The sequence below is a fragment of the Pelmatolapia mariae genome, linkage group LG20 (assembly GCF_036321145.2).
Source record: "Pelmatolapia mariae isolate MD_Pm_ZW linkage group LG20, Pm_UMD_F_2, whole genome shotgun sequence".
In the NCBI taxonomy this organism is placed as follows: Eukaryota; Metazoa; Chordata; class Actinopteri; order Cichliformes; family Cichlidae; genus Pelmatolapia; species Pelmatolapia mariae.
Genome location: NC_086244.1, coordinates 37,845,285 through 37,863,469, shown reverse-complemented (window position 1 = coordinate 37,863,469; position 18,185 = coordinate 37,845,285). Strand labels below are relative to the sequence as shown.

The following is an 18,185-nucleotide window of genomic DNA, read 5'->3' as shown; positions in this document are numbered from 1 at the left end:
TGAGCTGTGCACTTCTTATGAAATAGCTCACAGCTGACTTACTCTGAGTGGGTGCCGTGGAAAACTGTAGAAATTCTAAATCAATACACATAAACTGGGGGTTGTTGTTATTTTGCAATCATGCACCTCAAGCTCACAGCACTCCACACCATGCTGACGTCTTGCAAGTCTCTGTGGTCTCGAATGCATCTCATGAAGAGAAACAAAGCAGGTGAATACGTGTATAATCTCAGACAGATACGGAGAGCAGCATTGTTATTCTGGAGTTAGAGAGCTATTAAGGCTTGGACAGATACTCTAGAGTCCAGGCAGTTCTTGCATCTGGCGGGCTAGCTGGCGGGCGTACAGTTGGACACACTGCATAGATAAATTCATAAATAATTCTCTCATTGTATAGCTGCTCACTACAGCTGGCAGGCAGAACAAGCTAGAGAATCCACCGACTTGAAAACTATGTCAGAACAGGCTCTGGGTTTACGAGCCAAGGTGAGAGCTTTCATCTATAAATCTTTAAATGAACTTGTGTCATATGATCACGTATTTTTCTCTTCCCACTTATCATCTCAGAGCGTTTTCTTTCAATAAGTCTGTGTCATCTGTGTCTCGATGTGGCTGTTATTCCACATTCTGCTTTATCGTCACACTGAACTGGGACACAGCTGAAATATTCAGGGTCAGTGGACAGCAGCTCATGGCTTTGGATTTAGGCCCTCGGTTTCCAACAAGTTGGATTTGGGCTCCAGTTTGGCACATGGCAGCAGATGAAAAAGCATTAAAATCACAGTCCCGCCAAAAATAAATAAATAAATTAATACATAAATAAATGAAAGGCATCTAATAAGGGGATAATGACTTTTGATGAATATTGCAGAGACTGAACACATTCATTCTTACTTTCACAACAAAACCATGATTCAAATTGAGCTGAAATGAATCACAAATCAAGGTTATGGCTGCGTCTTTAGCACCATTTATATTATTATGTAATGTTTTCTACACACATGAATAGCATTTGTATGTCTCACAAAAGTGTGAATTGTGTGTGTGTGTGTGTAAAGGAAAAGGATTTGAAAAGGGTGTCTCGATATCAATGCAAACACCTTCTGACTGTGCCACCTTCTGTGCAAATTTAAATTTGCTGTCAGCGAAGCCGACAACTGTGGAAACAATGGATGTCTCTCAATATACTTTTTCAAAAGCTCAAATTTTTCTAGTTCATTGTTTTTTCTTTTCTGCTTCAAGCTACACTCGACCACTGAATGAAACCAGGGCTGATGGAAAGTGAGAAAGTTCAGTCACAGAAACTACAAACTTACAACATAAAGTACTGAAAACACTTGAAAGGCTGAAAATTAAATGAAATTATATGCAACCAGCAAAATCATTGTAGACTTGTGGGAAAAGATGGTTTGTAGAACTGGAACTTGCATGGCTACAGATACGTAGACGTTACATCACAGTCCTCAAATTACAGTCTTTTTTGTCTCTTTGGTACAAAGTATAAACAAAACCAGGCCGTTCTTCTGTGCTTTGTTGCACAGATATTCTTTCTCCAAAAAGTATGTAATTTGCTCAAAGGTACCTATTACCTACAACTACATATATACACTCACTGAGCATCTGTGCACCTGTTAATGTGTTCAGTTATTCAATCAACCAATCAAAGTGAAATCTAGAGCTTTCACTTAATGCTCAGATCAAATATCAGTGATTTTGACAGCAGCATGATTTACGGTGCTGCACAGAGTTTTTTCTGAATCTTTGGAAAACCATCCGCGAAGTTGCAGCTACATTCACACTAAGGCTACATAAGGCTTTGCAACTTTGCACAAAAGTCATGTGTAACATATCCAAAGTTGGCTGAGTTTTCCTGCTCTGGGCCAAAATAAATAGAGCTCTGATGCAGTAGTAGACATAGGTTTTCCATTATCATGAAGGTGCACACTGGAAAAGAATGTAGCCTGGTCTGATGAGTCTTTGTTTCTGCTGAGCGTGCAGATGGTCAGACTTTGGGCTAAACAGAATGAATCCATAAAACCTTCTTTGTCCAGGCCAGTCTCCCTGTGGTGGTGTGGAGAAATGTCATTTTGGTTCTCTCTGGGTCTCTATAATCAGACCGCCATAGTTTGACTGCTACAGTCGGTACTGATTGTGCACCAAAGTCTACTCAGAACAACATTTTAAAAATGATTGTAATGATGTCCCTTTAGATTCTAACCCTAAGCATACATTTTGGTGAAAGGTCAAAGAGACAAACAATGAGGGAACACTTAATCAGAGTATAGCATCGAGTCAGTTAAACTTGATATTGATCTGCTCAGTTAAGTAGCAGAGGGGGTTGTTAATCAGTTTCAGCTGCTTTAGTGTTAATGAAATTAACAACCGCTGCACTCTAGGGACAACAATGAGACAAACCCCCAAAACAGTATTTCTTGATGCATGCTCAATCATCCAGGTAAGTAAATCCCAAAAGGTTGATTCTGTTCATCTGGATGTAGCGTTTTCAGTGGGAGAAACGTTTCATCACACATCCAAGTGACTTCGTCAGTCTCAGCTGTCTGCAGGTTTCCCCAATCTTATAAACAGTGTAATTGCATAATGACTGAAACCAGCACCACTGTAGGAACAATGGGCTGGGAGGGAAACGTTTCTCCGACTGAAAACGCTACATCCAGATGAGCAGAATCAAACTTTTGGGGCCCCAAAACAGGAACGCTGTTACAGCTGGAGGTCTCACACATTTTTCCCTCCTTATCTTTCATGACAGTCTTTTACTACACACACCCTACAGAGGTTGCACAGGTATGTTTCAGTCCGCCTGATATGACGAGCTTGCACCTCAGACTGTTCAGGAGCTCAGTGATGCCCTGGTCCAGATCTATCCCAAGGACACCATCTATCGCCTCATTAGCAGCACGCCCCAATATTGTCAGGCACGCATAGAAGCACGTGGGGGCTAAGTGCTATTTTGAGTTGCTGCAATGACATTTTGGCAAAATGGACTAGCTGGTTGCATCATTTGTGCATCACACATTACCCGGTCTATATGCTGGAAATATATAGATTTCCAGCATGATTTTTTTCCCCGTTGAGATCTGACCTTTTTTCATAGTGTTCCGCTGATATTTTTGAGCAGTGTATTTTTTATATTTTCTAATTAGAATGATTATTTTCTTTGTTGCCTGATTTCCAAGACCTAATAGAGAAAATAATTTAATAAAGATAAAATAACAAATTCTGATTGCCTAGCATTAGTGTTAGAGTTAAAGGTCACCGAGGAGGAATTAGACCTACCAGTGCATACCAATAATACGTCATTAAAACAGAACATTGTAGCGGGACAGCTGGTTCCGTGCTTACTGCGTCATTCTTGACAGTTCAATTTTATCCTGCTCCAAATACAAATTAAATGAATTCAGTTGTTTTGATATTTACTGGCATTTCATCCCAGGGTGTAATATAATGTCATTTTTGCATCTCCCTGTTTTACAAACGTGTCCCTTTATACACCTGCCATGTCTATATCATCAGCTCAGATTTAACAGTCCTATTTTATAGACTGACAAAATCCACACCGGGTACCTGAACAGGTGGCACTTATTTAAGTCACAGATTTGTGAGCCAGGGGACTTTAGTTAAGGATCAGTTGGGATGTTTGTGTTTTGAAAAAGCTTCCTCTTATCAAAAAATGGTAGCCTGGGAATGACAGACCATCTCACCGTTGTCATAATACAGTGCGTGAACTTGTGTATAAATAAGACAGCACCTTTGACAAAGCTGTGTTAACATGACGTGTGAATGAAAACAGGGTGAGATCGGTAAATTAAACCAGCCAATTCTTTCACGATGTCTTTTGTCTGGTCACAAAGAAATGTTAAGGTAAACTGATACAGAGTTACCAAAGGTAGCTTTGAGTTGTATGCTTTGAATTTAATTATGAGTCACAATCAACAGCCCCGCTCTTAGATGCATGTTGCTCAGATCTCGGATGTCAGAGCTTCCTGCCAGCACATGAAAGGACTGCATGTCAGAAACAAGCGCAGAGCAGGCTTCCGCTGCGTGCCGCTTCACCCTGGTAATGATGACAGTCAGTTTCTGAGACCGGGTACAAATGATAACCCATCCAATATGTGGCATATCAGGAATATCAAATGTATTAAAATGTGTGTGTGTCACTGCAGGCTACATGGTGGTTACAGGATGAGCATATTAGAGTTGAATTTACCCTGCACAAATTGACACAAAAATGGGTCTCTCATTTTTCTTTCAACCCAGACTTCCCAACTTCATGCAGACCCCAGCCAATTTTCTCTCTCCTCATTTTCAACTCTTTTAAAAATTATAATGAAGCAGCAGTCAGGCTTGGCCCCCTTTGTGATCACAAAGTTACCCCTCATTTTTCTACTCTTTTTCCCAATCTGTTCCTCCATTCTCTTTTTCTTCTTCTAAAGACATCCACTTTTTTCCTGTTATATCCTCTTTTGGAACGGTTCATTTGTCACATAAGAAATACTGCAAGCAGTTCATTCTCAAGGTTTCGCATTTAATTTAAGATTAAAAGGAGGAAGGAGACAAAGGAACGGGATAAAACAACCATTGCCATCTTTAACCTTGAACACTTTGTAGGAAAGAAAAGGGACAGATCGAGTGGATGGATTTGTGCATGTGCACATCTGCACATGATGTTTCTCCTGTGTGAGTCATTGCTATACATCCAGGGCCTTTAGCCCATCCACCCCAGGGGGTCCTGTCACCAACTAGTTTTTGCACATGCTTCATCACGTGCTCCTTGTTGTTTTCACATTTACTTGCATTTCTGGTACTTTTGGTCTCGATCTATTTCATACCATAAGCTCACTGTCTTCATAAATATGCTTTTGTTGTGGACATTCAACAGAAATGAAATGAAATGCATCACAATATGAGAGGGTGAACATGCTCTAATGATCTCAGAGTTATCTCTCTGCTCATGGAAGGCTAAAGCAGACAGAAGTCATCACTGTTTGCCTTCTTCCATTTATGAAATGTCAGTTTCTGCTGTAGTGTTATCACATAGCGTGGGAGAGGTATGCACCATCAAATGTATATTCTCAGAGATAGCATCTAAACTTTTCTCTTGAGCCTCATTGAATTGAACAAAGCGCTGTAACTGGACTTCGACAGTTACTCGCTTGCAAACTTTATGCATGTATGTATATTGCAAAAAATGTTGTTTTCAATACATTACAGTTGTTTAAAAGTTTTTACTCGTTGTAATTGCCACTTATTTTTAGAAATGGCTTGCCCATCGGAAAGTAAGTCCCTGTGTGAGCGTTTCTATAACAGCAGTTTAAAGCTATGAATGACATCTGCTTGGCACTTGTATTATTTATGGCAGGCTACAATTACCCTCTTTTGCAATTTTTCCTTCTGTTTCTCGCTCCATCTATTTACGCTCTCAGCGGGATTCCTGGGAAGAAGTGTGGAGTCATTATCTTAACTGCAGAGGAGCTCAGTAACTGCAGGGTCAGTATACACACATGCACACACACATGCACACACACAACCCAAATGTCACTGAACAATATTGCACTGTTAATTTTTGTGTTGTAGGAGTTTGCAGTCACATTAGTCTAATCTAGTTTAGTTTTTTTTATATAGCACCCACTCACAATAACAATCACCTCAACATGTTTTATATCATAAGGTAAACAATAATAGACAGAAAACTCTAACAATCAGACCACGCCTTAGGGGCAGGCATCACATATCAGGATGTGACCAGATTCTAGAGTTAGTTATTTTCATTGATCTTTAGTTTCCCGATCTCTCCTTTAGGTCATTATGTCTCTGTGTGTTTTTATGTTCTTTTCGTGTGTAGTGTGAGAATTCTCTGGTTTCAGTTTTCTGGTTTGGTCTATTTCCTTTTGTCATCCTGCCTCGCCTGTGTCTTGTCAAGCCTCCATCACTGTCTGGAGTTTTGCCACTTTCTGTTTTATTTTTTAGTCTTTGTCTTGTGTGTATTATGCTTTAGTTTTGCTTACCTTGTCTCATCTTCCTTGAGTGTAGCCATCTATCCTTTTCCCCACCTTCATAGCTTCATAGCTTCTCGTTGTCCTGTGCATGTATTTATTGTTTTGTCTTCATTTGTTCTCGTGTTATGGACTCCATGTGTCTGTATTGGTTCCACAGTTCTCAGGAAGTTCTCAGGAAGTTCTCAGTTCGCATCTAGTCAGAGTTTTGTATTCTGTTTTTGCTCCTAAGTTCTTGCAATAAAACAGATTTTTTTTTTTACCTATTATTTCTGTAGATTTGGGTCCTAACCTGCCTGTCGCACGGCATATCATGACAACTGGGACATGTGGAGTCCCTCAGGGTTCGATTTTCAGGCCACTGTTTTCATTCTGCAATCTTGACCACCTCATTAAGCACACCTGTTTAACTACCGTGTAAAGCAAATGTATAATCAGCTAATCACTTCATCATCCCTGGTGATGAATGTTTGAGTTTGTCCATTAAATCACTTTAAATCCACCCACCTTTACACTGAGTTTTGTAAATAGAGTGCCAATAGCCATTTGAAATTTTGCTGTCCACTCTTCTCCACAGTTCTCTAAATATATTTAAGATTAACTGTTAAGGTGGTTTCCTGCTATGAACTATGAGATTTTCTCCTTCATTTTTGCCAACCCCTTGCCACAGTAATATATTAATACCAAACAGGCAGTCAGACGCTAACAGAATTTCGATGTGTGTGTTTGTGTGCTCCAGATAACATTATGTGAACAGGCTTATCTTGGAAATATTTACTATTGCTACTCTGGGACATATCGCCCCTGACAAGCTCCAAATGTTTTTCAGAAATTTTGAGAAGTGTGTGTGTGTGTGTGTGTGTGTGTGTGTGTGTTTGTGTGCAAGCTGACAACCCCTAGCTACCAATGACAAGCTTCAGTTTCCCCTAATGCCTTCCTTTAGGAGAAAATAGCTAAAAGGCCATTCTATCTATCTATCTATCCAGAAGCAGAAATAATACTGCTCCTTATTAACTGCTATAACGGTGTATACATATTTATGAAGCATTCCCTCTGCTCCTGCTCGCAATATTGCAGCCATCCCATAATAAAATAAGTTTCTTTTCCTAATAAAATTTGTAATTTTAATAAAAAAATGGATTATAACCACTGTAATCTATGCATGCATTCAGTTATTAAAGCATAAAAACCGTTGGTGTGCTGCTGGTTCAGATTCTGTTCCTATTTGCTTCAACATTATTATTATGCACGGATTTTTACCTCGCCAGTTATTTTGTATTCTGTGCGAAGCTCTGTTTTGAAAACTATTGTGAGCACACACACACAAAGTCCCACAAAAACCTTCACCTTTGTGACCAAGAAAGGAGTTGTTGAAGGAAACAAAGTTGCTGACTTAAAAATGTAATTGCTTCTGAATTATACTGACACCTGCTCTTCCTCTCTGTCAGGATATCGCTACCATGCAGCTGTGTGCCAACAAGCTGGATAAAAAAGACTTTTTTGGCAAGTCCGACCCCTTCCTGGTTTTCTACCGCAGTAATGAGGATGGAACGTGAGTGTGGGTATTTGGGGTGGGGTCAGACCTTACACACACACACACGCACACACACACACACACACACATATATATATATATATAGATATATATATAGCGCTTTACTTAGTCCCCAAGGACCTCAAAGCGCTTTACACGTTCAGTCATCCACCCATTCACACACACATTCACACACTGGTGATGGCAAGCTACATTGTAGCCACAGCCACCCTGGGGCGCACTGACAGAGGCGAGGCTGCCGGACACTGGCGCCACCGGGCCCTCTGACCACCACCAGTATATCACATCTTATTTTTGATTCTAAAGTTTTAAATGCCAGGACATGTTATTATTACGTCTATACAACCTCAGTAATGAACAATAATACATGACATCTTATACTGTGATGTTATTCTTAACCAAAATCTCTGGCTCTCTGCCACAGCATGACTTTTATCCTGTCTTCCTTCTCTCACCCCAACGGGTCATTGCAGATGGCCCTGCCCCTCCCTGAGCCTGGTTCTGCCGGAGGTTTCTTCCTGTTAAAAGGGAGTTTTTCCTTCCCACTGTTGCCAAAGTGCTTGCTCATAGGGAGTCATATGATTGTTGGGGTATTTCTCTGCATATATTATTGTAGAGTCTACATAACAATATAAAGCACCCTGAAGCGACAGTTGTTGTGATTTGGCACTGTATAAATAAAACTGAATTGAATTGAATTCAAAATATAGAAGTAGTGTGTGAAAAACTAACTACACCCTTACTGTTTCCATAAGAGTAAGTAGCAGCCAGGTGGTGGTAATGTGGTAACGTGAGCAGCCAGATAAAGGGAGAAGTTTTGTCATTTTGGAGGTCTGGAGTTTTCAAGTGTGTGTTAATGCACTGGTAAGGAGGAAAGACATCAGCAATGATCTGACATCATTTCATTTACAAAATTTAACACTCTTCAGCCTGTGGGGCTGCGAAATAATGACTGTTGCTCCAAACCACTTCCAGTACTTATTCCCAAGTGGTGCTGTGTAGCAGAAAGCACTCAATAAGTGCTACTTTCAACTGTGAAACGGCACACAAACACATTATTAGTAAAAGAAAGGTTATGGAAGGTGTTCTGTGAAGGTGTTTCATATGAAGACCACATTTAATAATACCCGTTGTCACATCTGGTTCACACACTTGTTTTCCATACGAATCAACTTTGTTGCACGTACGCTTCTGACTCGAGTTCCACCAGAAGTCACATTTGTTTAAGTTTTTAGATCGCTTCGACTGCTGTGCCTTGGAGAGATTTTTGTAGTAATAAAAAAAACAAGAAGGAGAAGAAAATAAAACTCTTCTGTTATATCCTCTGGATATACTTAAGCAGACATAAAAAATATAAAAGCTTACAATGCCTTTTGCTCAATTGCAGAGGAAGGAATGGGAGATTAGTGGGGGGATGGTGGGGATCTTCACCGGTACAAAAGGAGCAGTATAAATGTTCTTTCCCTTTTTGTTTCTCATGGCTGATTTTTTTTTGCTTGCAGGTTCACCATCTGCCACAAGACAGAGGTGATCAAGAACACACTGAACCCAGTGTGGCAGCCCTTCACCATCCCTGTTAGAGCTCTCTGCAATGGTGACTATGACAGGTCAGAAAACATGATCAAATTTAATATCGAGGTATTTTATGACTATTTAGAAACCTTCAGAGATCTTCCATGTTGTAAGCTACTAGTTTTCTCTGGGTAAAGTAAGAACGAGAGCACTTATCAATCAATCGGGCACAGCTAGACTTTTAAGTGGATGACATCGCCTGTTGCTGGGGCGGTCAGAATAATGCCAGCAGTCGGTCGTGGTGTCCCAGGGACCAGCACTGGTGTTATTGAGACTGACCTAGTTTGAACACAGCCCTGTGTTACATATTCAGTCAGGCTGGACAATGCTGAGCATTTGTTAAGCCACTGAATGCAGAAATGCACAGTGCCACCGTTGCTATAACAAGGACTCCTGTCATAAATTTGACAGATTTTTGTGAATTCATCACATTTTATACTTGAACCACTTTAAGCCGGTGGATTTATATATAACGTTTTGTGATGTTTATCAATATTTGAGACTTTCTAGCTATATGTAACGCTACAGTCACATTGAGGAAAACGCTGGTTGGAGACTACAGGACAAACAAAATTGTTGTGGTCAAACTTTCAATCTTGTTGCCTTTAAAATATTTTTCTTCAAAGACAGAGAACAGATCTGAGACCATTTGCAGACATTTGCAGTCTTCAAAGGGACTTTGCTTTGTTAGGACGGAGATAAAACTGGAATTAGATGGAGTCATTGGCTATCAGTCTTTAACAATTTGTGACTTAATGGGGTGAAATTGGCAGTTACATGCCTGTTTGTGACAGTATGCCAAAAACACGGAAATTCACATTAAACAGTCCAGCCAGGACTTCATAGATTTAAAACAGAAATTCCAAATAGTTATATATTTATGGCAAGACTGCAATTTAAGTGCAACATTTTAGTAACTGATTCTATAAACTTTTCAACATCTGAAGAAAACCTGCAGAAAATAGTCATAGACGTAAATGAATGATCGTAAAAGTGGGACTGTTCGTGACTACAAAGAAAACTCAAGAATCAGCATTTCCACATTTAACATCAGAGTGAAGAATTCCATATTACAACAAGTCGATAAGTTCAAATTATTTGGATTGCAAAGTCAAAAAAAGCTTTCTTTGACTTAGCAAAGATTTTAGATGATTGATAAATTTCCTTCAAGTCAAGAAAGTGATTCCTTGATGACTACTCTATACATATCTTCATGTGTGGAAATGGAGCTGGGACAATAAATAAGAAAACTGTAGACACCATTAACCTCCTAAGACCCGAACTCTTTCATTGCATGCATTTTTAACTTCTCTTTGCTATTTGGGCTGATTGGGACCTGATGAATGTAAAAACAAAGAATTACCTGATTTTTTTTTACCTGATTTTTGTTTCTGAGAAAAATCAGATCCACATATGAGGACATTTGTTTTAAATTTCAATAGGACAATGGAATGTCCTCATAAGTGGATATCAGGCCCTTGTAGAGCACAATTGTGTATTTTGGTCTAGATAACCCAAAATGTGATGTCCACATATGTGGACGCCAGGTCATAGGAGGTTAAGGCAGCAGAGAAGTGGTTCGTCAGCAGATGATGAGAATGTCATACATGGAAAGACTGACTATTGAAGAGCTTTTGAAAAAGAGCAAAGACCAGAAAATCTCTATGTAAAAATGTCAGAAAGCAAGATTCTTTGGACACATAATGAGAAGCGACTTTGACTATGACTTTGTACATGTGTAAAAATCTAAGGGAAGAGAAGCAAAGGCAGAAGGAGAGAAACCCAGACTGGATAAAGAAAACCTCGAATACGTTCCTGCACTGTTTGACTGAGAGAGCACCTTGGAGGACCATGGCCACCAACACCATTCAGCAAGGCACTTAAGAAGAATGACACAAGCACTTGCTTTTGTATAGAAATATAACAAGGATACAAAAGGTCGGCAACCAGTTGAGTTTCATTCATCGGTGCAGACTTACTGAGACAGTTTGAAATGTGTGAATAATCCGAGGTTATAAATGACACTGCTGTTGTTTGGAGACAGGGAGACCTGTGCAGTTACCTCGTAATGGAAACCAACACCGTCAACCTCTGGACGACCAGTTGGTCACCACAACTAGTTTTAATCATTCACTGAATGTGAAAAAAAATCACTGCAATTTACTGGGAACTGACTATTTGTCCTAGTTGTGAAAAGGAGGGTGCCATAACAACCAACTGAATGGAAAATGTCATCAGCTCCATGCAGATCATATATAAGCAGCTCTCTGCTAGCTGTGGTGCCAAACAACATGCAGCACATTTGGCTGTTCATGAAGCTGAGATGATGCTTCCAATTTTATATGTGGAAACTTCTATTCATTTTTTCTCTGGAATCTGAAATTGAAATTGAAATCAGCTCTATCTGCTCCTGATATGATGGCATAAAAAGTATTTTTTTTATTCAATCAAACATAATTTGAGGTTCAAGTTTCTCACAAAAAAACCCACGGCCTTCAAAAATAATATGTGCTTGTCTGTTTCAGAACTGTGAAGGTAGACGTCTATGACTGGGATCGAGATGGAAGGTAAGAGCATTCGCAGATAAGCACTCACTACACCTTCACACACTGATGCCTCGTGTTAGAAGGGAGTGAAACGTCTTGTTTACAGTCTGTGAGACAAACTTGGTGGTGAAGAGCTTGAAGGGTTTTGACACAATGTGCTACAAAACTTATGCTGCAAGGACAGATAGGCCTGATTTGGAGACTAATAGGAACAAGATCCATATTTGACAGTTATTAAGAAAGAAAAAAAAAAAAGCTCTATAGCTCAGATGAAAAAATGATTTATGTAAAAAATTGTGTTCCTGCTTGCTTTTCTGTGTGGGTGTTGTCTGCTGTAGCCATGACTTCATCGGCGAGTTCACCACCAGTTACAGAGAGCTGTCTCGGGGGCAGAACCAGTTCAATGTCTATGAGGTGAGACACAACATGGAGATGGCTTGTTATTTCATACCACCGTCATCATATAAAGACCTTGTGATTCCAATTTAGGTGATTTTAATCTCTAAAAACCTCGAACCCTCACAATGGCACAATTTTTTCTAAACGGAAAGACTGGATTTCAAGTGATGAGTGTAAAAACAAATAAAATGAAATAAAAAATGTAAAAGAATCTAAGGTTATGAAACCTTCAGCTGAAAGGATAATTTCCTGAACATATAAACAGACAGGTAATAGGAAGTACAAAGTCGTGTATTTTTACATATCTTGTTATGACTTTGGCATTGTCACAATAATATATGGATTTAGCATATGCAGTGATGATTTATTGTCCATATTTTAAAAAATGTTTTCACATTTCTAAGGTTGCATTGTGCTAACTTAGTATTCCTACCTGAATGAGAGAGCTTCCTAGCTAGGAGGTTAGCACTGATTCCCACTAAAGGGTACTTTTCATATATACAGTATAACAAGTTCCATCACATTTGTACATTGATTTTAGAGTATCACAGAGAGGAGGGGGTTCAGCTAGCATAAACAGCACTGATTTCCAGAGTATGTAACAGGGACAAGGACTACTGCACAACTGTGTTTTGCTTCTAGACTTCTAGATTACAGTAGGAGCTAGACTTTCTTATAGTTTTATGCTATTGAGCAAAGGTTCTGCGGGGAATAAACACACAGAGAATGTATCATCACATTTGCAGGGACCACAATGCAATTGAAACGCAAAAGAATTGGAATTTATAATATAATATAATATAATATAATATAATATAATATAATATAATATAATATAATAATTTAAAACACATAGATGATGATTGTGGTAAAAGGTGCAAAAGTTTTTTTGGCCCACCCATTAAGAAAGAGTTTGGGTACATATATTCATATATATATATACAATGATCATTACAGCCCGACAGTAGAGCAGGGGGATTGTCACACAATGATACAGGTAGTTGCCTGAGGTAGAATCAAACCAGGGCCCTTATATTAGCCCTTTAACATATGAGTCCCTTCCTCAACAAACTGAATCGTCTTGGTGGTCCATTGGAAGCTTTTTCGCTCATTTTAGTCCAGTCCTTTAATCCTTTAATCCTGCCTGACTATTTTCAGAGAAAGTTTTTTGTTTGTTTGTTAAGCTACTTCACTGACCTGTGAATCATTCAAGCACAAAAAATGCACCTGGGTCATTCCTAGTGTTTAGTGCCAGTTGAGTCTTCATGAAAGAAGCAAGTGCACTACACTACAAACTCCCCTATTGCAAAGTCTGACACGTAGTATTTTTGCACCAACAAGGTGATTCACAATGAGCTGTTTGTGGAAAATTGGCTGATATGCTATTTGTGGTATACCTCGGCATGGTGTGCAGTGTGTCCTTAAAAATGTTGAGGAAACTGGACAAAAGAAGAAGTGACGTACCTAAAAAATATATCTGCATCACAAAGTCATGTCCTTAAGAAACAGGACAAAATCCAGCAAAGACTTAAGAGATACATCTGGCACGTCATCGATCCGTCTTCTCTTCACCAAATCCTCATCAGAAATGGTCTCAGTGGAAGGGTGGATGCCAGGAAACTAAGAAAGGGAAACAGGGAGAAAGGGCTGAGGTATGGCAAGTTACACAAGAACTGGGCTGAAAATCAGTGGTAACACCATCCAAATTTAAAAGTTTCGCTTCAAGTTGTTGTGAATATTCATGAAAGAGGTCAGTAGAGAGATACAGCAGTGAGTGTCTATAGCTGACTGTAAAACACAGTGGAGACTCTGTGGCTCCTGTCAAAGATGATGAAGTCCAGACACGCAGATTTTAATCAGCCATGGGATGCACTGTTAACATTACATCAGTATACACCATGAAATAAATAATATCAGTCATTACACACACACACACACACACACACACACACACACACACACACACACACACACACACACACACACTCAATCACAAATAAAATAGAAACCAATAAATGTGTATTTTGCTGGAAAAAGCTACAAATGCACACTGAACTGACAAATCTATTATTGCCCCCAGCTTATTCAAATCTCCTCAGTAAAGATGTACTTTGTTCCAGCCAAACAAATTAATAGTAATGTTGCAACATAATTACTGGAAAACCATGTGGTCTGAAGGAGAGAAAAAACCAGAAAGTTCTTTGATGAGATTTATAGTGACGGACGTGCACACGGATGTTCTCTCATTTCTCTATACACACATCAGATCGATTTGTAGGCTGCCACCATTATCAGCAATCTTCTGAATTATTCATGTTCATTTTTGCACTTCATTTTAAGCTATAAGGTGGTTTTATGGAGGCACTCATCATCACTAATGTGCTCTTTCTGTCACGGGCAGGTTTTAAATCCCAAGAAGAAAGGCAAAAAAAAGAAATACATCAATTCTGGAACTGTGAGTGCACCCACATCACCCATAACTGCCTGTCATTTCCTCTGTATTGCTATTTACTGATGTCTTATAGAATCATATAGTATAGTATAGGTATCATCACCTCTTACATCTGCTTCTTTTCACTGGCTGGCCACCTGTTTAGTTTTTTTTGCCTGGCCCTGGTCCCTCTCCCACCGTCCTGTTCTGTTTATCGCTCTGTATGTGTTTTGGTATGTGTGTGTGTTTGCCAGGTAACACTGCTGTCCTTCAAAGTGGAGTCTGAGTATACCTTTGTGGATTTTATCCGAGGAGGGTGAGTAGAATAATAATTAGCCCGCGCTCACAGTGATTGTCAACAGCCACCATTTTGAGGATTTGTGTCTTTGTGCGAGTATTTCTCAAGATTAAGTTTCACAAAAGCATCATGCTGAGCACCACACTGAGCTCATATTGGCTTTGAAAGGGTGAAGCTTTGAGGAAGTCGGTGTTTGTAAATCTTATTTGTAAATAACTAATTTATTCAGTTCATTCACTTTTAATTAGCAGCTCTATTTGTTTTATCTAATTAGCGCTTCAAGATGGTGAAGGGAATATTGTCCTTCCATTCTAATTAGCTAGTTACCGAGACCGAGTTACAGCTCGTCGTGTTGGTAGAGTTGTGTGTTCGAAGGGTTTATAGAGTGTTTGTCAAGTGGGCTAAAGTGCGTGTTACTCTTTCATGTTTCTTTTTACTTTATTTACCACAGAACACAACTCAATTTCACTGTGGCGATAGACTTCACCGCGTCCAATGGTAAGTCACTGCCTCACAACCATTTTGCTTTATTGTGATGTGTGCACGTATTACTTTTTTTTTTGACCTTCCAAAAAATTAAAATACAATGTTGATTTCAGAAGTTGTTTTTGTGTTATGATCCCGAGCATTTGCAAAGCAATACTTCACAGTATGTTGTGAGTACAGTCTGTTTTGCTTTGGTTATGATGTGCTGCTAATCTGTAGTTTGGGGCAGGTCAGCTGTTTCTACTGGATTCGATTCTTTACGTTAACCAAATCTAATCACCCACTCGATTTAGCTTCCTAACTGCAAATATTACTGCATAATAGCATTATTATTGTTTTTTAATAATAATATTAACTTACTTATATTGTATGGTATTACCTTCGCCTCCAGCACTACTCTGAGGAACCTTGGAGTCAGTTTTGGCTAGGACATGTCCTTTAACTTCCATATTTAACAAAGAACTATCACTGCCTTCTTTTATCTGCACAATATCATCAAAATGAGAAGCATCCTGTCTTAAACAGATGTTAAGAAAGCATTTGCTACTCTAGGTGGGACAACGCGCGCTCTCTGAGTACAGACTTGCGATTCCTGGAGTTTCCAGAAGTCAAGTGGAAACAGCTTCCAGTTTGGGTTTAGGAGACAGCAATAAGGCTTTAAACTGTACTTGTTAATCAAGTTTATAGTGAGGGCTGGATCAGGTGACCGTTAACCATCCCTTAATGATGGTCCTGCTGCTACAGGCTAAAGCTGAATGGAGGCTTCCCACAATCCATTAAGCATCCATTCCCCCTCCATTCACTCCCCATACACTTATATATATTACCTTTGCATGTCTTAAACTTGTTTTTGTCCTGTTTGTGCTCTTTATACTTCTCTTTCCCTTCCTCCCCATCACTTGTAGCAGATGGCTAACCCTCCATAAGTCTTCTGACAGAGGTCTTCCTTCCCACTGTCATTAAGTGCTGTCCTATAGGGGCTCATGTTATCAAAATATAAAACTATTACCAGTGTTGGGGAGTAACAGAATACATGTACCGCTGTTACGTGTTTAAAATACAAAATATGAGTAACTGTATTCTGTTACAGTTGCCGTTTAAAAAGGTGGTATTCAGAATACAGTTACTTTCTTGAAATACAGGGATTAGACGGCGGTCTTTCCCTGTTTCATATGTTGGGCTGTCCCCTCTCTATTTTTGGTAATTCCACGCCGGTGGAAACCCAAACAAAACATGCATTAAGAGGCTCTAATGCTCAACCTTGCGGCCCATGTCACCTCTACTTGCGGCCCGCATAATGAGGTGACGAAATATTTTTTTAAATTATTGTTCAAAAAATTATTTAATATGAAGGCAATAGGCAGAGTGTTACAGGCATAGCCCTAAAGAATTTAGCCTCGTGGGCAGTGTAGTCCAGTTGTAAGTAAGCTATTAAGACTCAGCTGTACACTGTGTTCGTGTTTTCCTCCAAAACAATAAGTTCCGTTGGAGCAGCCTTTCAACGCCTCTCTCTGTCTCTCGCTAGCAAAGTTGACCCAGACAACAAAGTAAAGCTAGTTTTCGGCTACGAGCCCGACACGGAACCCGACGTATTAGCCAGAGGTCCCTTTACTACGGTTCGGAGTCGTGGACCTGTTTTATATACTTTATATCGTTTTCTATACGAGATCGCTGCAACAAGTGCAGCCTTACCTAATGTCCACCCTACTGTTACTCATTTATATTAAGATTTAAAAATCTAGTTGGTATTGGTATGGCGAGTAACCTTCAGTAATAGTAATAAATCACACAGCAATAGTACATTCATGTAGTTATAAAAAGCTTGATAATATATTAAGTAATCCAAAGTATTCAGAATGTGTTACTCTCATTGAGTAACGTAACGGAATACATTACAAAATACATTTTGGGGCATGTATTCTGTAATCTGTAGTGGAATACATTATAAAAGTAACCTTCCCAGCACTCACTATTACTTTTAATCAAAGTATGTAGTCCCTCGCAATTGATCTGCCAAGTTTGAGGTAGATCAGATGGACAGGTAAAAAGATGAGAAGAACAGACAAACAGACATACGTGGATTTATTTGTGACGTTATAAACCAAACCCAGCACTGTCTTGTCTGTTAAAAAGCATTTTTACACTGTCTGTTCTTTTGGTGTGAGCATTGTGGAGATTCCATTGCTTCAGTCAAAAATGTATTCTACTCTAGGTGCTCTTGACAAAACTGTACAAGCTTAAAACAGTTTAGTTTAAAAGCATTAAGCTCGAAGTTGTGGTAAATGTGCAAATCAGCTGTATTTAACAGAAGTCTGGATTCAGCACGAAGCTTGATTGGCTCTTGCTGGGGAAATGATATATGGAAAATGTGCCTTTATGCTACTTAATTAGCATGCTCTTCAGTTATATCACCTCATGTTTTCTCCTAACTGCAGTCTCCTCTGTCTGAAACTGTGCTTTCTGCTGTTAGACACAGCAAAGGTATTTCTTTTCCCGTCCCTAATATAATTTGACCCTTCACCTTTCATTGGCAGGTATACTCAACTTCTTGATGGTGGGCGCTGGATAGATTGTTACATTAAGGCTCTTATTTTCACATGATGGAACGTGCAGTCAACCGTGCAACGTGCACAGGGAATGGTGAATGTGTCTGGTATTTTCATGGCCAGAGGTGCACCTGCAGCGCAGTTGGGAGCTTGATGGGATTAGGGAGAATACATTATCAGTGGGTGTGTGGGGAGCAGGCATCTGTCGTGGATAATCAAATCACCCCCCCATACCCCTCCCCTTCATCCCCTTTAAAAGCAGGGCACTCTTTTTAGAATGGAGGAGAGAGTCCAAACCACCTTATCCCAAGGGGGCAAAGAGAGAGCTGTCTTTTAGTCAC

At 39.5% G+C, this 18,185-nt stretch overlaps 1 protein-coding gene across 1 annotated transcript in view; it reads left to right on the top strand.

The window, feature by feature from the left end:
• The window catches only part of LOC134618814 (copine-9-like), a 108,478-nt gene that overhangs the window by 64,095 nt on the left and 26,198 nt on the right, over nt 1–18,185 (top strand). The window contains exons 8-15 of the mRNA XM_063464395.1: nt 5,442–5,505; nt 7,460–7,563; nt 9,069–9,173; nt 11,664–11,705; nt 12,023–12,098; nt 14,485–14,538; nt 14,769–14,830; nt 15,264–15,310. Of these exons, the coding sequence (XP_063320465.1) occupies nt 5,442–5,505; nt 7,460–7,563; nt 9,069–9,173; nt 11,664–11,705; nt 12,023–12,098; nt 14,485–14,538; nt 14,769–14,830; nt 15,264–15,310 (554 nt within the window). The remainder of the gene's footprint in view (nt 1–5,441; nt 5,506–7,459; nt 7,564–9,068; nt 9,174–11,663; nt 11,706–12,022; nt 12,099–14,484; nt 14,539–14,768; nt 14,831–15,263; nt 15,311–18,185) is intronic.